Raw genomic sequence first — 15,965 nt, forward strand, 5'->3', positions numbered from 1 at the left:
GGAGTTAACACTTGTTGACTTCCAGGCAGGATATATTACATACATATATAATTATATTTAACTAACCTGACTTATTACTTATAGTATTTTTATGTTGAAAAACAGGAACTACTGATTTTATTACCGGTTCTTCTCGGTAGAATCTGCATTCTGCATAGTTTGTTAAATGACGATTCAAAAGTGCTTGTAAACCAACTTGAATAAAGTATATTTTGATTATGTATACACAAGGCAAGCCGCAATCGTAATAAAAAATCCATTAAAATTATTACAAGAGTAACTTCAGCGGTATTTGCCGTACTCAAGACTCAAACGGAATATTAAATCAAGTTAATCTATTCATTAACGGCGCATCTGTGTTACATTCCCTTTTTTAATCTTAACGATATGCACAGTAAGATATTAGCTACTATGTGTTGCCATTGCTACTCTAAAAATATAAAATTTTACTTAACAAAAAATTTTAAAAACCGAATACATTTTTTTTTCTTCTCACGCAAACGAGACGAAATGCGAAGTGTTATTATTTTTTTTAATCGGTTAATTTATATCCGTCTGCCGATTCTATAAAAAAAATAAACTAATACAAAGTCAAAATTTCCTTTAATAAAGTTTAAAGTTACAGACAGGCATATTGGAATCATAAAATAACATATTAAATTAAATTTAATAAATTAAATAAAAAATATTAAGAAAAACATAGTGAATAAATCTTATCCTTCATTAATATAATAATACTCTTTCGATAGAAGCCTTGGGTTCAAGCTTGCTTCCAAACACAGGACGGATTAAGAAAAAAAAGGTGAATACTAACATAATTGTAAATCCTGTGCGAGTTTGTTGCCGTTTGAAATATTGACGATTAAAAAAGGCTTTATGGTAAAGTTTACTTGAATAAAATATCTTTCTAATAATTAAATTAAATTAATCTCATTATTTAAAAATAAATTGATTGTATGATATAAAAAAATACTGTTTCAATGAAATTAAAACGTTAAACAGACAACATCCCGTGTATGAGAGCACTTACTTAGTATTCCACGTGAGGGCGTTACAATACCTACATTAGTCAACGCTTTGCCCATTCGCATATTTTAACATGCACGCAATTCTGATTGTTATCGCATACTACAAAGGATAATAGTTGCTTGCACATATTTAATCATCCATTGCTTAACTTCCGACAACAATTTCTAAATATACTATTCAAATTTTAATCTTACCATTATTGTTATAAAGTTGATTATACGTTATTAAGGCGGTCCTTGCAAAGACTTGAGTCATTGCTCAGACAGTTTAAGAATTTAGGATTGCTGATTGAATATGAATTATAAAATACATTATGTACTCAGTATGTTTCATTGTAATGTAATGGCGACATAGTTTTATCAAATATTCATGTCAAATATATTTTAATAGCTGGGTCGCGCCATCTCAATAGTCTTTATCGTTATTGTGTTCTCTGACGTTAAATAATCTATATCTTTACTCCAGAAGAAAGTTATCTGATGTAGAAATATTTTTTCAAATCCGACTCGCAGTTCCTGAGATAAGAATTAAAACAAACAAAAGAGTTCTTTAGTTTTGTTGTTTTAGTACATCGCATGTAACCGACAAATAACTCACTAATTTTCCACTAATTAAATAACAAAGTACATATTTTATTTAAAAAATCACTTTTCCTTCCGTATTGTCTAATACTGAGCAAAATTCCCTATGTAACAATTATTTTATAACATAAGATTTAAATTTTAAATTGACAAAGTTAAAAATATTGCGCATTTTTTTAATAGAAAACGATCTCATTGAAGGATTTATTTGACTTTGTAGAGTCGAATAATATGCTCAGAAAGTTAAGAATATTTTCACTTTAGACAGCGAGAATCAATTGTTAAAAATCTAGACTAATTAAGTGAAAATTGATTTTTTTATGTTTCACATCTTTCCTCTCACTTTTCTGCCATCTGTGGGAGTTTTGAAAATAGACGGAAGTGTGTAATGGAAAGCCGGAACTGCGCGCGCTATTTATTTTGACCAATAAGCGCACAATGATTGAGTTGGTCGTCAAGTTTTTATAGGTAGGCAGCCAAACAAATGGGCCATATGATAGTAAGCGGTCACAACCGCCCATAGACAATGTCGCTGTAAGAAATATTAACCATTCCTTACATCACCAATGTGCCACCAACCTTGGGAACTAAGATGTTATGCCCCTTGTGCTTGTAATTACACCGGTAGAATATCTGATGAGTGGGTGGTACCACAATGCCCTACCACCAAGTAAAGTCAGTATTAATGTTGTTTATTAACAAAGTAAGATGTCAGATGGAACACATCCAACTACTAATCGCTCGCTCGAGTTGTCTTAATTTATTGAAATAAAACTAGTTTTTTAACGGATTTAATCGCGTATATTAATTATTTTTAACATCCCGACGTTTCGAGCACTTTGCAGTGTTCGTGGTCACGGGCAGACTGTCTGCCCGTTAAAAAACTAGTTTTATTTCAATGTGTAATAATCGCGAAAATCTAAGACAACATTATGTGAACCATGTCTTAATTTATTTTATTTGGTTTCGTCTTCAATTCATCTCTATTACTCCTGACAATGGTCGTCTCAAAATCTTAACACAACACATGCGCAATTTTTACATCTTAATTTTAAAAGATCTAAATTGTTCCGTTCATCTTGGAAGTTACTCACTTTCCATCAATCGTATCATATCATCTATTTTTGCACTCACATAATACCTAACATTTTCTTTAACATGGGTATGTCTTCACCAGAATTAAAGATTTCTTTAAAACGATACTCCGTAAAATGAGGTTCTGAGTTCTGATGTTATTCCTCTATGAGACATTATATTAATATGATCTATAGTTATAATAGGTATGCTGCTCGTTATGTAAGAGAAAGCAGGCGATACAGTTACTTAACATCAGCGACCGGCTGCAGACTGGATTAGTTACACAAGGCTATTGTTCTTTGAGGTCAATTAAATGTTGACTAAATCTAATTACTGTGAACTTGTAAATATAACACGTAATATAGCTGGGAACATACTTCTTTGTTGGAAAACACTTGGCGTTAATTGGTCACCAGCTCACATTGACGTTAGAGCTGAAACAATACTAACCACCACTCGTCTATTCTACTGCTAATTACGAGCATAAGAGATATAGCGTCGTAGATTCCATGCTTGACAGCGCATTGACCTCAAACAGTGTAGTACCCTAAGAATAGGATTATACCACTTCGATTTCAATGTCTGGAATTATGATTCCTCCTGACATATTTTGACCTCAGCGATCTTTCTCAAAGGAGACTAATCAACTGCGCAATACATATTATAAACAGGTGTGTGCAGTACAAGTAAACTCTATTTTATGAGACAGATTTGTCGACTCATTGGATCATGAGAGCGAGGAAATACTCTCGTAGGCGGATGAGATGACAATGTCGACAAGTTCGTTAAGAGAACGGAATCAACGGACTGTACGCAGAGCCGTCTCCAGCTATACTGGCCCTTGGGCACCCATGAATTTGGGGCCCTAATGCTAGATCTTTTTTGGTTTAATTTTGTAAACTGTTGGTTCTTCGGGGCCCTCTTAAGATGGGGGCCCTGGGCACGTGCCCCATGTACCCTATGGTGAAGACGGTAATGACTGTACGTGCTTCAGCTTCTTTCGACAGGAAAACCTATAAACTATATTTATTGGATCGGGATTTGAACCCGAGAACTAGACCGAAGAGGCGGTGTAGATGTGTTGTTAGCACTTCTCATAAGATGGCTCATTTAGGACTCACCTGTTTACATATGTAAATTAAACAGCACACAGACGTGAAACGAAACGTCTTCCCTCGCGATGTTATTCTTCACTGTAGAATGTGAATTGCAAATAAGTCAACTCCAAGGAAACGATTACCGTGGTCTATTCACTAGACTTTTAATAATATCTTTAATATTTATTATATCTCATCTCATTATATATTCTACCGCCAAACAGCAATACTTAGTTTTGTTGTAATCCGGTTTTCAGAGTTATTGCGCCAGTGTAGCTACAGGCACAAGGGACATAACATCTTGGCTTCCAAGGTTGGTGGTGCATTGGTGTTGTAAGAAATGGTTATAATGACTCCAATGTCTATTTGCGATGGCGTCACTTACCATAAGTTGGGCCATTTGTCCGTACCTATATTATAATATATATATATAAATTAATGTTTTATTATACATATGTGCCGTATTTATTAAATCATTGTAAGTTGAAAAGATGCTCTCGTATAGTATCAACGTACAATAGGTGTAATCCGAGATGACCAAATATTTAAATGGTCATTGCATGTAGGCGTTACTAGTGCTGGTAAAATTTTTACGTATGAAATATATTTTATATTATAATAATTTTTTCTCTTGTCTTATTTACGTATGCGATAAGTATAGTAAGAGTTAAAATTAAGTAACAATTATATTTCTATTTTTGTTATTATGTACTGGCTGTAATTGTCCCAATGCTGGGCTCTTTTCTCATATATTGTAGAGGAGACCATACATTACATTACATTAGCAGCATATTTCCCACTGCTGGGCTAAGGCCTCCTCTCCCTTTGAAGAGAAGGTTTGGAGCATATTCCACCAAGCTGCTCCAATACGGGTTGGTGGAATACACATGTGGCAGAATTTCACTGAAATTAGACACATGCAGATTTCCACACGATGTTTTCCTTCACCGCCGATCACGAGATGAATTATAAACACAAATTAAGCACATGAAAATTCAGTGATGCCTGCCTGGGTTTGAACCCGAAATCATCGGTTAAGATGCACGCGTTATAATCACTGGGCAATCACGGCGCTGGACTGTAGAGGAGACCAATGTACCTGAATCATCAACAGTTTCAATCATCTTGTTCAAATGTGGATCGCTTACATAAATTACAATAAAAAAACACCAACAATAAAAAATAGGAAAACAATGCAATATTTATTATAACTTTTTAATGTAATATTAACGCTAAATTCTAAGGTTATTTTAATATTAACCGGGTCAAGATGGCGTGTGTTAATATTGGAAGATCCCGTTTTAACTGTGACCTTTTCACGGGTACGAAAATAGTTTATTTCAATCAAAAAATACATTAAAATATTGAGATGGCCTCGGTGATATGAAACGCGGAAATAGCGGTCTTAAAATTTGACAATTATGTGCATTTAAAATATTTTTATTTATCTGAAATATAATACAGAATACGAAAAATAAATAAAATGAATGAACGCCTTTCACTCGACGCGACCGACTATGAAAATATACTTACTTTACAAGCTGTGCAGATTCCCGCGACTCCTTTTAAGTTCAATTTATTTTTCTTTTATTATTTCCTTATGCAAGTTTTAGGGTATCTCCATGAGTAGGGTGACAAAACTAGCATATAACGATAAGGATATGTTCTTGATTCTATTCCGACCCCAATTGAATATTCATCACAAAAATTAAAAAAATCTCAATCGTAATTGCGGACAACTGTACTTATTTATATTGTTTACGATACGATCCCAATTATATTTAGACTTTTACCGTAACGCAACTGGATCACGTTTGTAGAATATGCACTCGGCTGAACGGCAACGATTGAAACTGACAATTTCTTAGTAAAATTGGGGCCCTATTCAGTGGTTTAATCCCGACAATGTAGCAAATAGACAATCGGAATTAATTTCACATCAATAATAAAAGTCATCAAACATAAAAAAAAAACATTAGCGCTTACAGGACTATGCTAATGCCAGACGTTAAACTACTTAAATATGTTGCTGTCTCTCTTTCTCTCTACGTCATACGTATTTTCTCTCTCATCATCCTCCTGCCCTTATCCCAATTTTACTTGGGGTCGACGCAGCATGTCTTCTTCATTCATACTTCTCTGTCGGACGTCATCTGACAAGTAACATTATTTCTAACCATATTGTCTTTCACACAATCCATCCATCGTTTCTTTGGTCGTCCCCTATATATCCATCCACATCCATTCTCAAAACCGTTCTCACAACATGAACAAAAATAGATATGAATATGGGAGGAATGAGGATATTCCTCCCTTATTCATATCTATTTTCTCTCTCACATAACGAAATATGTTTAAACGTGTCCCATGATTGTTGCTTAAGAAATGTCATTTCTATATTCATTCAATTAAAAATGAAATAAATAGACGAAGTCTTTCTTCTCTTAAAAAGTTGTATTAGCCATTGCATAGAATAAGATCCCGCAATCATGGATTAAGATTCACGAGTTCCAAATACTGTACCACCTGGGCTCTACTGTGACATAATCAAATATAATTTCCTGATAATGAAACGTTTAACAAATGTGTGGTGACATCGATTTGGACAGCTCTATAGGATTAGTGTAGTGCAGTATCTACAGCAATACTAATTGTGTGCCGGGTTGAAGAATGGGTGGGTCAGTGTAATTACAGGAAGATGAGACATAACATCTTTTTGATGATACGTATGTAAGGGATAATTAATAAGGCCGATGTCCACAGGCGGGGGTGACCATTTCATAAATAAGGTGGCCCATTTCTGGGTACATTTAACTAATTGAAATTAAAAAAAGAATACATACTTTTTTAAATTACGTTGCTTTATATATATATTTTCTTTTTAGTATCAGATATCGGGCACAACATAATTCAAGATGCGTTCCTCATCGCGGTCGAAGAACAGGCGAGGCAGCGCTTGCAGCGGCTGTCAGCGCTCAAACGGATCACTCCAGTCGATATGTCCAAGTTATCTGTAGAGGTACGTGAATATATTGTATAGTTGACATTATAAAGGTAGTTATACATTTGAAAGTTTAAATAATTATGTATATTATAAGATAATCTTTTATCAATGACAAAATAAGAGTCTATCTATACACATGTAATGCAATGTTGATTTTTTTGCCCTTAGTATTTTCCGAATGCCTTCATTTTTTTTTAAACTACGTGGATAGTTGAAATTGGGCAATATATAGTTAATAGATATGCATATCTGGAACGTGCAATTAAAGAGGAGGAAATATCAGTAAGAGAATTTGTAGTCCTATTTCTGCAACACATCAGAAAACGTACCGTTTTTTTGTTCTGTCTCCGCTTCTCGGGTTTGCTCTAGACTCAAACCTCCTCAGACTGCTAGTAAATTTGTCATTGCAGTAATAAATCAATAAAAGCTGAAAGTATTGTAAACGAGATAAGCAATAAATAGACTATTTCTGATTTTCATTCATTTCATTCATTCATTACTAGTTTCTCTTTTTCAGCTTTTTCTTTATTTCTTTTGTAGTAATTAGTAAACTAACATTATTTCTTAAGTTAACGGGCACTTTCTTTCACCAATTAATTAAGTCTGATGTTTTTTTTTTAACGAATTACTTTTTCAAGCATTCGCTGTATTTTATATCGTGAAACACACTACGTTACTATCTCCGTTATACCTTTTTGGAGCCTCTAAAGCCTTTGAGCTGTGGCCTAAACTCTGCAATCTAGAATAACGAGCACATTACGCTGAAGGGTTGATGTGTAACTTTATATGTATTACATAAGAGCCAGGAGCGAGGATTTTCTTTCTGAATACTTCACTTGAACTAGATATATGTCATGAAATGTACAACGTTTACAAAAATACATTTTCTAGGTGATAGGGCTTTGTGCAAGCCTATTTGGGCAGGTACTATCTCCTCATCATATATTCCATTGGAAAACAATTGAAAATACTTGGTATTATTGTGTTCCGATTTAAATTTGAGTGAGCTAGTGTAACTACAGGTAAAAGACATAAGACATCTTAGTTTCAAATGTTTATGGAGCATTGGCGATGTAAGTACCTATTTGCTGCGCCAATGTCTTAGGACGGTGGTGACCCTTACCCATCAGGTGACTCATTTGTCGACTTGCCTACATATAACATGGCGCCGGGTCAAGACATCTTCTCCTTCAAAATAAGGTGAAAGTTTATTCTACGGGACTTATCTATGTGTCAGTATTGGACACCTGCAGGACATCGCAATTACAATTTAATAACATGAAAATCTCGGTCTCTTTCCTGTGTTTAATCAGATTCTTAAAATTCACGTTTGCTTACAACTGGGACAACTAAAATCAATATATACTCAAAGTTAGAAATGGCTGTGAAAAAGCGTGGGAGTAAGTTCCACGCGCTCATCGGTAATCCAGTCGACATTTGTGCGTCTGTGTTCCGGCTTAAAGGTTGACGCATGCGAGTTACACATCACTGGTTACTAAGTATTATCAGTTGGTCCTTTTCCCACTTATTCCTTGACATTTAAAGAAAAATAAATAAAGCGTAAATTTCCGGCTGTCGAAAAAAAAAAAAACAATTAAAAATGTTATAAGATTAATATTACAACTACGTAACTGAGAAAGTGTTTTATATTATATATATATATATATATTATGTGACTGCCAACTTGGGATAATGGCTTGATATGAAGCCGTCGTGCCCATAAAAGTTATTGGGTTTTTCTGTGGAAAAATTCTCAGTAATTGTTTTTTTTTTTATGATATCGGTAGGCTGACGAGCAATTGGGCCACCTGATAGTAAGTGGTCACCACCGCTCATAGACAATGGCGTTGTAAGAAATATTAACCATTCCTTACATCATCAACCTTGGGAACTAACATGTTACGTCCCTTGTGCCTGTATAACGGGTGAGTGAGCCACTGTAACGGCTCACTCACCCTTCAAACCGGAACACAACAATACTGAGTACTGCTGTTTGGTGGTACAATATCTGATGTGTGGGTGGTACCTACCCAGACGGGCTTGCACAAAGTCTTACCACCAAGTAAAGTCCGAAGTCAGGAAATTGTCTGTTGGAAGTTTGAACCACATAAAGCCGTCGGTTCTGCTCCTGAACTTTTTGCGGTTGTATCGGATTTGACGTCCCATTTGTTGTCCGAGTGACAGAATACAGAACGCACCTGTGTTTGCGCACTTACATACTTGTCTACTTGTAATATGTCCTGCGTAGTTGGCTGGTCTCCCTTGATATTTGCCACGTGACCGAAATCGATCGAGATGACAACATCATTATTCACATGACCCTCTACTACTTCGGTACTATCACCAAAATAATTTAAAATTTGAGATTCATCCTAGAGATCAGCTCGTTTGAAAATTCTCACGCTGTTTGCTTTCAAGCGGTTACAAAAGGCCCTAGTCAAAACAAGAAAAAACGGAATTAATTGCTTTTAAAAATGTAAAAATTTCTCAACTTCATAATAAGTCTCGCTCCGACGCTGACATAATGGCGTACACTTGAAACTGTTTTTCACGTATCTCGTTCCCGACACGAAACAATTATCGTTTTGTAGAACGGACCACTTGTTGGTAAATTTTTTTGTCATTACACTTTTTATTGCTCATTAAGGATACCCTCCATAATTGGTATAAGCCCCATTAATTATTTTTACCAAGACAATCAACGAAAGATCTGTAAAAATAACCGTTATAAGCTCTAAGTCTAAATCTTGGTAATTAAGATGGCTCCGTGTATGGGAAACGTGTATCTTGACCTAGACAAGAAGGTTAATAACCTCTGATTTTTTTTATATACTTAATTAATGTTTTGAACTTATCTCGTTCAGCAGCGATGGCAATGATAGTAAAGTATAAAGAAAAATAAATTTGACGAGTAAATCTTTAGGAGTATTTGCACATATAGGTAGGTATTTTAGCACAGAGTATAAAGGCTTCGTGAGACGAGGTACAATAATTTCGTATTTATTATAACTAGATAGTTATAATTTTTTTTTTATCTGTGATGTACGGCTTAACGTAAAATGTATTGATTTTAATTGTTGATCATAGTACCTATATAAATAAATATATTAAAACCTTTTGTAACTTACATATCTCTAAGCGGATATTAAAATTGGGAAAATATAAACAAATGAGAAACTTAAATCTAAACAAACCTTTCAACAAAGGTAAATAGATAAAAGTGATTTCTGATTGGCTAACAATAGAGTTGATAACGATACCAAATGAATTGTAAAATTTCTCTTCACATAATGGATGATTTAGATAAAATTGGAAACGTGATAAGAAACGTCATAAAAAACGTTTTTACTCTTCACTTATAATTTTTTTATTCGATATTTTAGTAACATCGCGTAATGATTTTTTTTTTTTGGGACGGCAGACGAATAAATCCACATTACTGTAATCGTGACTAATACCATAGACAAATACCAACCATCGTCAATGCACCGCCGCCATGCAGTGTCGGCGGCGCTTTCTGTTTGCTGAGCATGTGGTACCCATCACGATGGACCTGCAAATCTGCAAATAAATAAAAAAGCCCGACCCGTAATAAAAATAAAAATAATTGCCTTATTTATCGTATAGGTAGGTGGACGTCCAAAAAGGCCACTTGATGGTAAGTGGTCACTTAGACGAGGGCGCTGTAAGTAATATTAACAATTCCTTAAATCTCGGGAAGAAAGATGTTATGTCTCTTGTGCCTGTAGTTACACTGGCTCATTCAGCCTTCAATCCGGAACATAAGCTAAATATTTGATGAGTGATTGACCCAGACGGGCTTGCACCAAGCCCTACCACTAGGTAAAAATAAACTAAAAACATTAAATCTCATCTGGGTGCGGTGATCTGCATTATCGCCTTCATTTTTATACGATATAAAATATTGAACATGAAATTTAAATGACAGTTAAACAGGAAGAATTTGGCTCCAGCACTTCGGAAATTGGTCTAGTGTTAACATCATTATACTATTTCCATTTCTTTATTTTCTCGATGATAGTTCTAATTTGACAGTCGTAGTGTTGTGACCAAATAAGTCATGATATCGATCGCATACAAACAATACAATAAAAACATTCAAATATATATATATTTTTTGATTACCTGTCGTTATAATTATCTCGTTTCATTGTCGAGTACGTACCTATACCTACTTATTTTAAAACAGCTTTGAAACTTTTAAAGAAGTTGGCTTTATCAATCAAGAATTAATACGTGTAACATCTTGTAATTAAATATAATATTAGTTAATAAATTTGTACAAAAGTATCCGGCAGATTATATACATGCAGTAAACTATGTACACAAACAAAAAGATTAGGTCTTTTCGACTATAAAGACTATAACACTGGGAACTTGAAGACTTGAATTTATCAAAAAAATTACTTCCTCATTTTTAGCATTAGCATTAGCAGCCCGTAAATATCCCACTGCTAGAATAAAGGCCTCCTCTCCCTTTGAGGAGAAGGTTTGGAGCATATTCCACCACGCTGCTCCAATGCGGGTTTGCGGAATACACATGTGGCAGAATTTCGTTGAAATGGGTCTACCATGCAGGTTTCCTCACGATGTTTTCCTTCACCGCCGAGCACGAGATGAATTATAAACACAAATTAAGCACATGAAATTTCAGTGGTGCCTGCCTGGGCTTGAACCCGAAATCATCGGTTAAGATGCACGCGTTCTAGCCACTGGGCCATCTCGGCTCTTCCTCAAATCTGGTATATTATAATTACTTCCGAAGTGGATTTCTGACCATGTTTTCCGACTGTGGAACATCCTCTATAATAACTGCTCTATAATGCAATTTTGTGGCGTCAAGTTACAAAGTTTAAAATTAGTTTTGTATCTACAAAAGCTGAATTTCGGTTAAGCGGTTACGTAATTTGTATATTGGACAACTTCGATACAGGTTTTTGTACTGATTTAAATATAAAGACATTACTTTCAGTGCGAAATGGTAGCTCTTTTGAATCCCATTGAAATCTCAAAAGTAATAAAAGAACAATTTCTTAGATAAGATTATTCAAGAATTTATTTAACTTCATGTGCGTTAAATGTGACAAGTAAATTTTTTAACTAGTTCCTCGCAACCATTTCAGTTTTAAATTTGGTTCTGATTACAATACAAACTATATATACCAGGTTTTATACGTATAAGTATAACATAAGCTTGATTTAACTTAAGCTAACACTTTGTGTGCAATTTTGACTTATTTTGATTTTCTTTCAGTTAAATAAAAGAAAACGAACACAGCCCGAGAATCGACAAGAACTGAACGGGTACATCGCCAACTCCACAGTGTACGTAACGTCCATTAACGAAAACGGAGCTATTGAGAGCAAGCCGACAATATCGTCACCAAAATCTCAACCTAAATCACTGCAAGCAAAACCGGCTCCAATCATAGCCAACGGTATTCAAATAGATAAGAAAAAAGAGGCAGAAGTCGTAGAAATAACAGTAGAACAAGAGAAACACGAAAAGGATTCGAGTGAAAAAAGTGTTAAAGTCGTTGTCGAAAGTGAAGTGAAGGAAAGTGAAGTGATAAGTGATAAAAGTGAAGCGTACAATGTTGTAAGGGAGCAACTAAACAACGGTAGATGTGAGAAGCTACTGGGCGAGCAGCCCGACCACAGGATCCGGGCGACGGCTGTCGTTGAGAATAATAAATTAGGACCCGGCGAAAAAGGGTAAGTTGTTGATTGATAGACTTTTAGATTGTTAATTTTATTCTTAATTGTGGGAAAATGAGGATATTTTAAGTCGATCTCGGGCTTTTATACTTCGAAGAAATACTCAAGAAAACAGCAAAATAATGAAGTTGTTTAGGAACTCTTCTACGAATTATTATCAAGTTTGATTTAAAAAAAGTGGTGCTAGCATTTTAAATAAGACAAATATTGAAGTAAACGATTAACTACGGATTAAATCAAAACCGACATTGGACACCAAAATATATGTAGCTCAGATTCGCCAGATAATGTTCTTTTTTTCTCTAAAATTTATGGTAGATTTTTATTTTAAAATATATTGATTCTGTCGTTCTAAATAGAAATTGCTTATTTAATACAAATAAATTGTAATCAATTTCATAAAATCTTTATTCGTTGTAAAAAGTGAGAACGAAATCGCGATCGTTCAAGGTTTTCTCGTGATCTAATTGATTACCTATTTTAAGTCGATTGGCGATTGATGTTATTGATTTTCGTTAGTCGGTTTTATTTTACGATGCACATTTTATATATTATATAACCCGTACTAATAAACAATATGCTTATAAACGTCATTTCAATTTCCATAGAGAGCGTGTGCTTAATATTTTGTACAGTTAGAAAAAAAAGTTGAAGAGTTGAAATGAAATTTAATTTGAATAATTATTGGAAATAATCATAAGTCGCAATATATAATGAAATCTGGTTCCTTGTATTTACTTGAATAACCGAATACAACAATAAATATGTAAAATATAGTGTCATTTTCTAAGGAAAGTGAGTGTGATTTATTAATTCAACAAAGTATTAACAGTGAGTACGATCAGAAAAAAAATGTGTGTTTATACGTACAGCATTGTTTTAATTTATGTGCTAGCTTAATTGATCATCTTTTAAACTCAGATTAGAAAACTTGCGAAAGATGGAGCGCGCAGAACATTAAAGTGAAGCAACAAAAGTAAAGACGAATACAAAGGCCCAATAATGCGAATGATGTATTTTTGTTTTATACGTCAACGATTAAAAGTTAAAGTGACAGCATTATTATTTTTTGTCCACTAGAATATTCTGTACGCTCTTTCTAGTGCCTCAAGCAATTTATAAATAATACCGAAAATGTACCACCCTGTGAAGCTCAAACTGTATGTAAACTGGCTCACTTTATATACGAGTATAATCGGATTACAACAATACAAGGCCTTGGGATGTATCCAGGGGCGATTGCACTAAGCTTTCTGTAACATCAGTTATCACAATCATTCTGATTCGATCTTTGCACGCAAAGTGCCGAAAGTTGAACCTATACGGTTTGATATATCTTAAAATAACTATGTTAAAAAAAAACACGACTATCATGGATGAGTTTATATTGACTCGGGATGATGAAAGGATTGTGATTACTCATACAGGTATTTATAAGTTATGGTTGACTAAAGAAATACACACACACAGGTATAAACCCTGAAACATTACATTCCTTTCCTGCACAGACGTGTAAAAACGAGCGGCAAATTTGGCAGGGTTTTAATTGCAAAGGAATTTGTTGTATATTTGAAATAGCTTGTCTAATATTGTATTTATATAGTCACAATTAGTAATAGAAAAGTTGACTATGAAAATGTTACAAATTGCAACAGCGGAATTTAAACTCGGTGTATTGCGCTCAAGGTCTGCGATTGGGATGTGTTCGCTTGCCTGTTATGTCGCAACATTTTATATGAATTTTATTTTATATCGGTCAATTTCATTTGTTATGTTTTATTTTGATGACCGATTTGTTCTGAACGTTTTTATTGAGGACGTTACGGTGCTTCTAAAACGTAAACGAATATATCGGACATCCGAAATAAAAATCTATCCGTAACCGTATCCGATAAAATATAAGTTTTAGAATTTTGTTCATGTATAGTGTTTTACTTGAAGAGAGTAACTTATTGTATTTTCAATCTATTAGTTTTTTTCTGTGCAACCATCACATACACCAGCAAATAAATTTAAATTATAATCTTGTAATTTTTCTATAAATTATTATTACGAGTGGTCGCACGCGAAACTTTTCCTTTTTTTAAGTGATTTTTACAAATTTCGAAACCTATGACAAGTTTTTTATTTTATTGTAAACAGACAACGTCTTTTTGCACGATTTACATTTGTTTTTTTTTTTATACAGCCATAGCGCCGCTCTCTAAGTGGCCAGTAATTTTATTCCGCTCTTTAAAATTAATTCTTTGTTAAATCATAACAATTTAATAAATTTCAATCAAGAATCAGAGCTCTTCAAAATGAGACTACAACCGATTTTTTATGTGCAGCTATCGTCCTATAACAATCACTGGGACAAAAATCGGCTTACGCTGTTAATATATAAGATTACATTATTGTAATGTAATATCCGTAGCCGAAATTATCCGAAACAATCGGATAATCCGACATAATTTCATATCCGTAACCGTATCTGACACCGATAAAATATTATTCATATATCCGCAACCATATCTAGATCCAAAACGACATATCCATAACGTCTGGTTTTATCTATCGATATTGAATCCTTAAAATAGGCGTCCTTACTTACTTGTCTTTAATTATTATTAAGGATTTATTATAGGTATAGATATATAAATAACATTAATTTTCAAATTTAGAATTAGAGTAGATTGTTTTTTTTTTTTAAATAATAATTAAAGATATTTTTTCTTTAACTAACTTCGACATCGGAATGATCGGAACTTTATAGGGAAGCAATAATAGCGAAAAGAAAACTGCGAATGAAAGTTTTGTTCCGTGAGCTTCACGTGCCATTTCATTTTTTTTGTAATCTGGGATGTAAATTAATGTTAAAGATAATACACCTCAAATTATTAAGGACTCGTTGAAACATAACATATATTTTTACAAAATATTTCTTTTTCAATAAATCATGAGCCGAGATGGCCCAGTGAGCCGAGATGGCCCAGTGGTTAGAACGCGTGCATCTTAACCGATTCAAAATGATTTCGAGTTCAAACCCAGACAGGCACCAATTGCATGTGCTTAATTTGTGTTTATAATTCATCTCGTGCTCGGCGGTGAAGGAAAACATCTTGAGGAAACTTGCATGTGTCTAATTTCACCGAAATTCTGCCACAAGTGTATTCCGCCAACCCGCATTGGAGCAGCGTGGTGGAATATGCTCCAAAACCTTCTCCTCAAAGGGAGAGGAGGCCTTTATCCCAGCAGTGGGACATTTACGGGCTGCTAATGCAATAAATCATTTCTCTCACATAGTATAGTGGGTTGCAATTTATAAGCCGAGATGATCAAGCGGTTAAAACACGTGAATATTAATAAAAGATTGCGGCTTCAATAAAGGACAAGCAACCCTAAAAGCGGAAAAGAAAACATCTTGAGGAAACCTGCATATGTATCCACAAAACCTTC

At 34.2% G+C, this 15,965-nt stretch overlaps 1 protein-coding gene across 4 annotated transcripts in view; it reads left to right on the forward strand.

Annotated features, from left to right (window-relative positions):
- LOC125068892 (protein PALS1) overlaps window positions 1-15,965 on the forward strand; it is a 166,724-nt gene that overhangs the window by 25,499 nt on the left and 125,260 nt on the right. For all 4 annotated transcript variants that reach the window (XM_047678253.1, XM_047678256.1, XM_047678255.1 and 1 more), the window contains 2 exons: window positions 6,670-6,803; window positions 12,064-12,524. In XM_047678253.1, coding sequence (XP_047534209.1) covers window positions 6,670-6,803; window positions 12,064-12,524 — 595 coding nt within the window. The remainder of the gene's footprint in view (window positions 1-6,669; window positions 6,804-12,063; window positions 12,525-15,965) is intronic.

The sequence above is a fragment of the Vanessa atalanta genome, chromosome 14 (genome assembly GCF_905147765.1).
Source record: "Vanessa atalanta chromosome 14, ilVanAtal1.2, whole genome shotgun sequence".
Taxonomy (NCBI): domain Eukaryota; kingdom Metazoa; phylum Arthropoda; class Insecta; order Lepidoptera; family Nymphalidae; genus Vanessa; species Vanessa atalanta.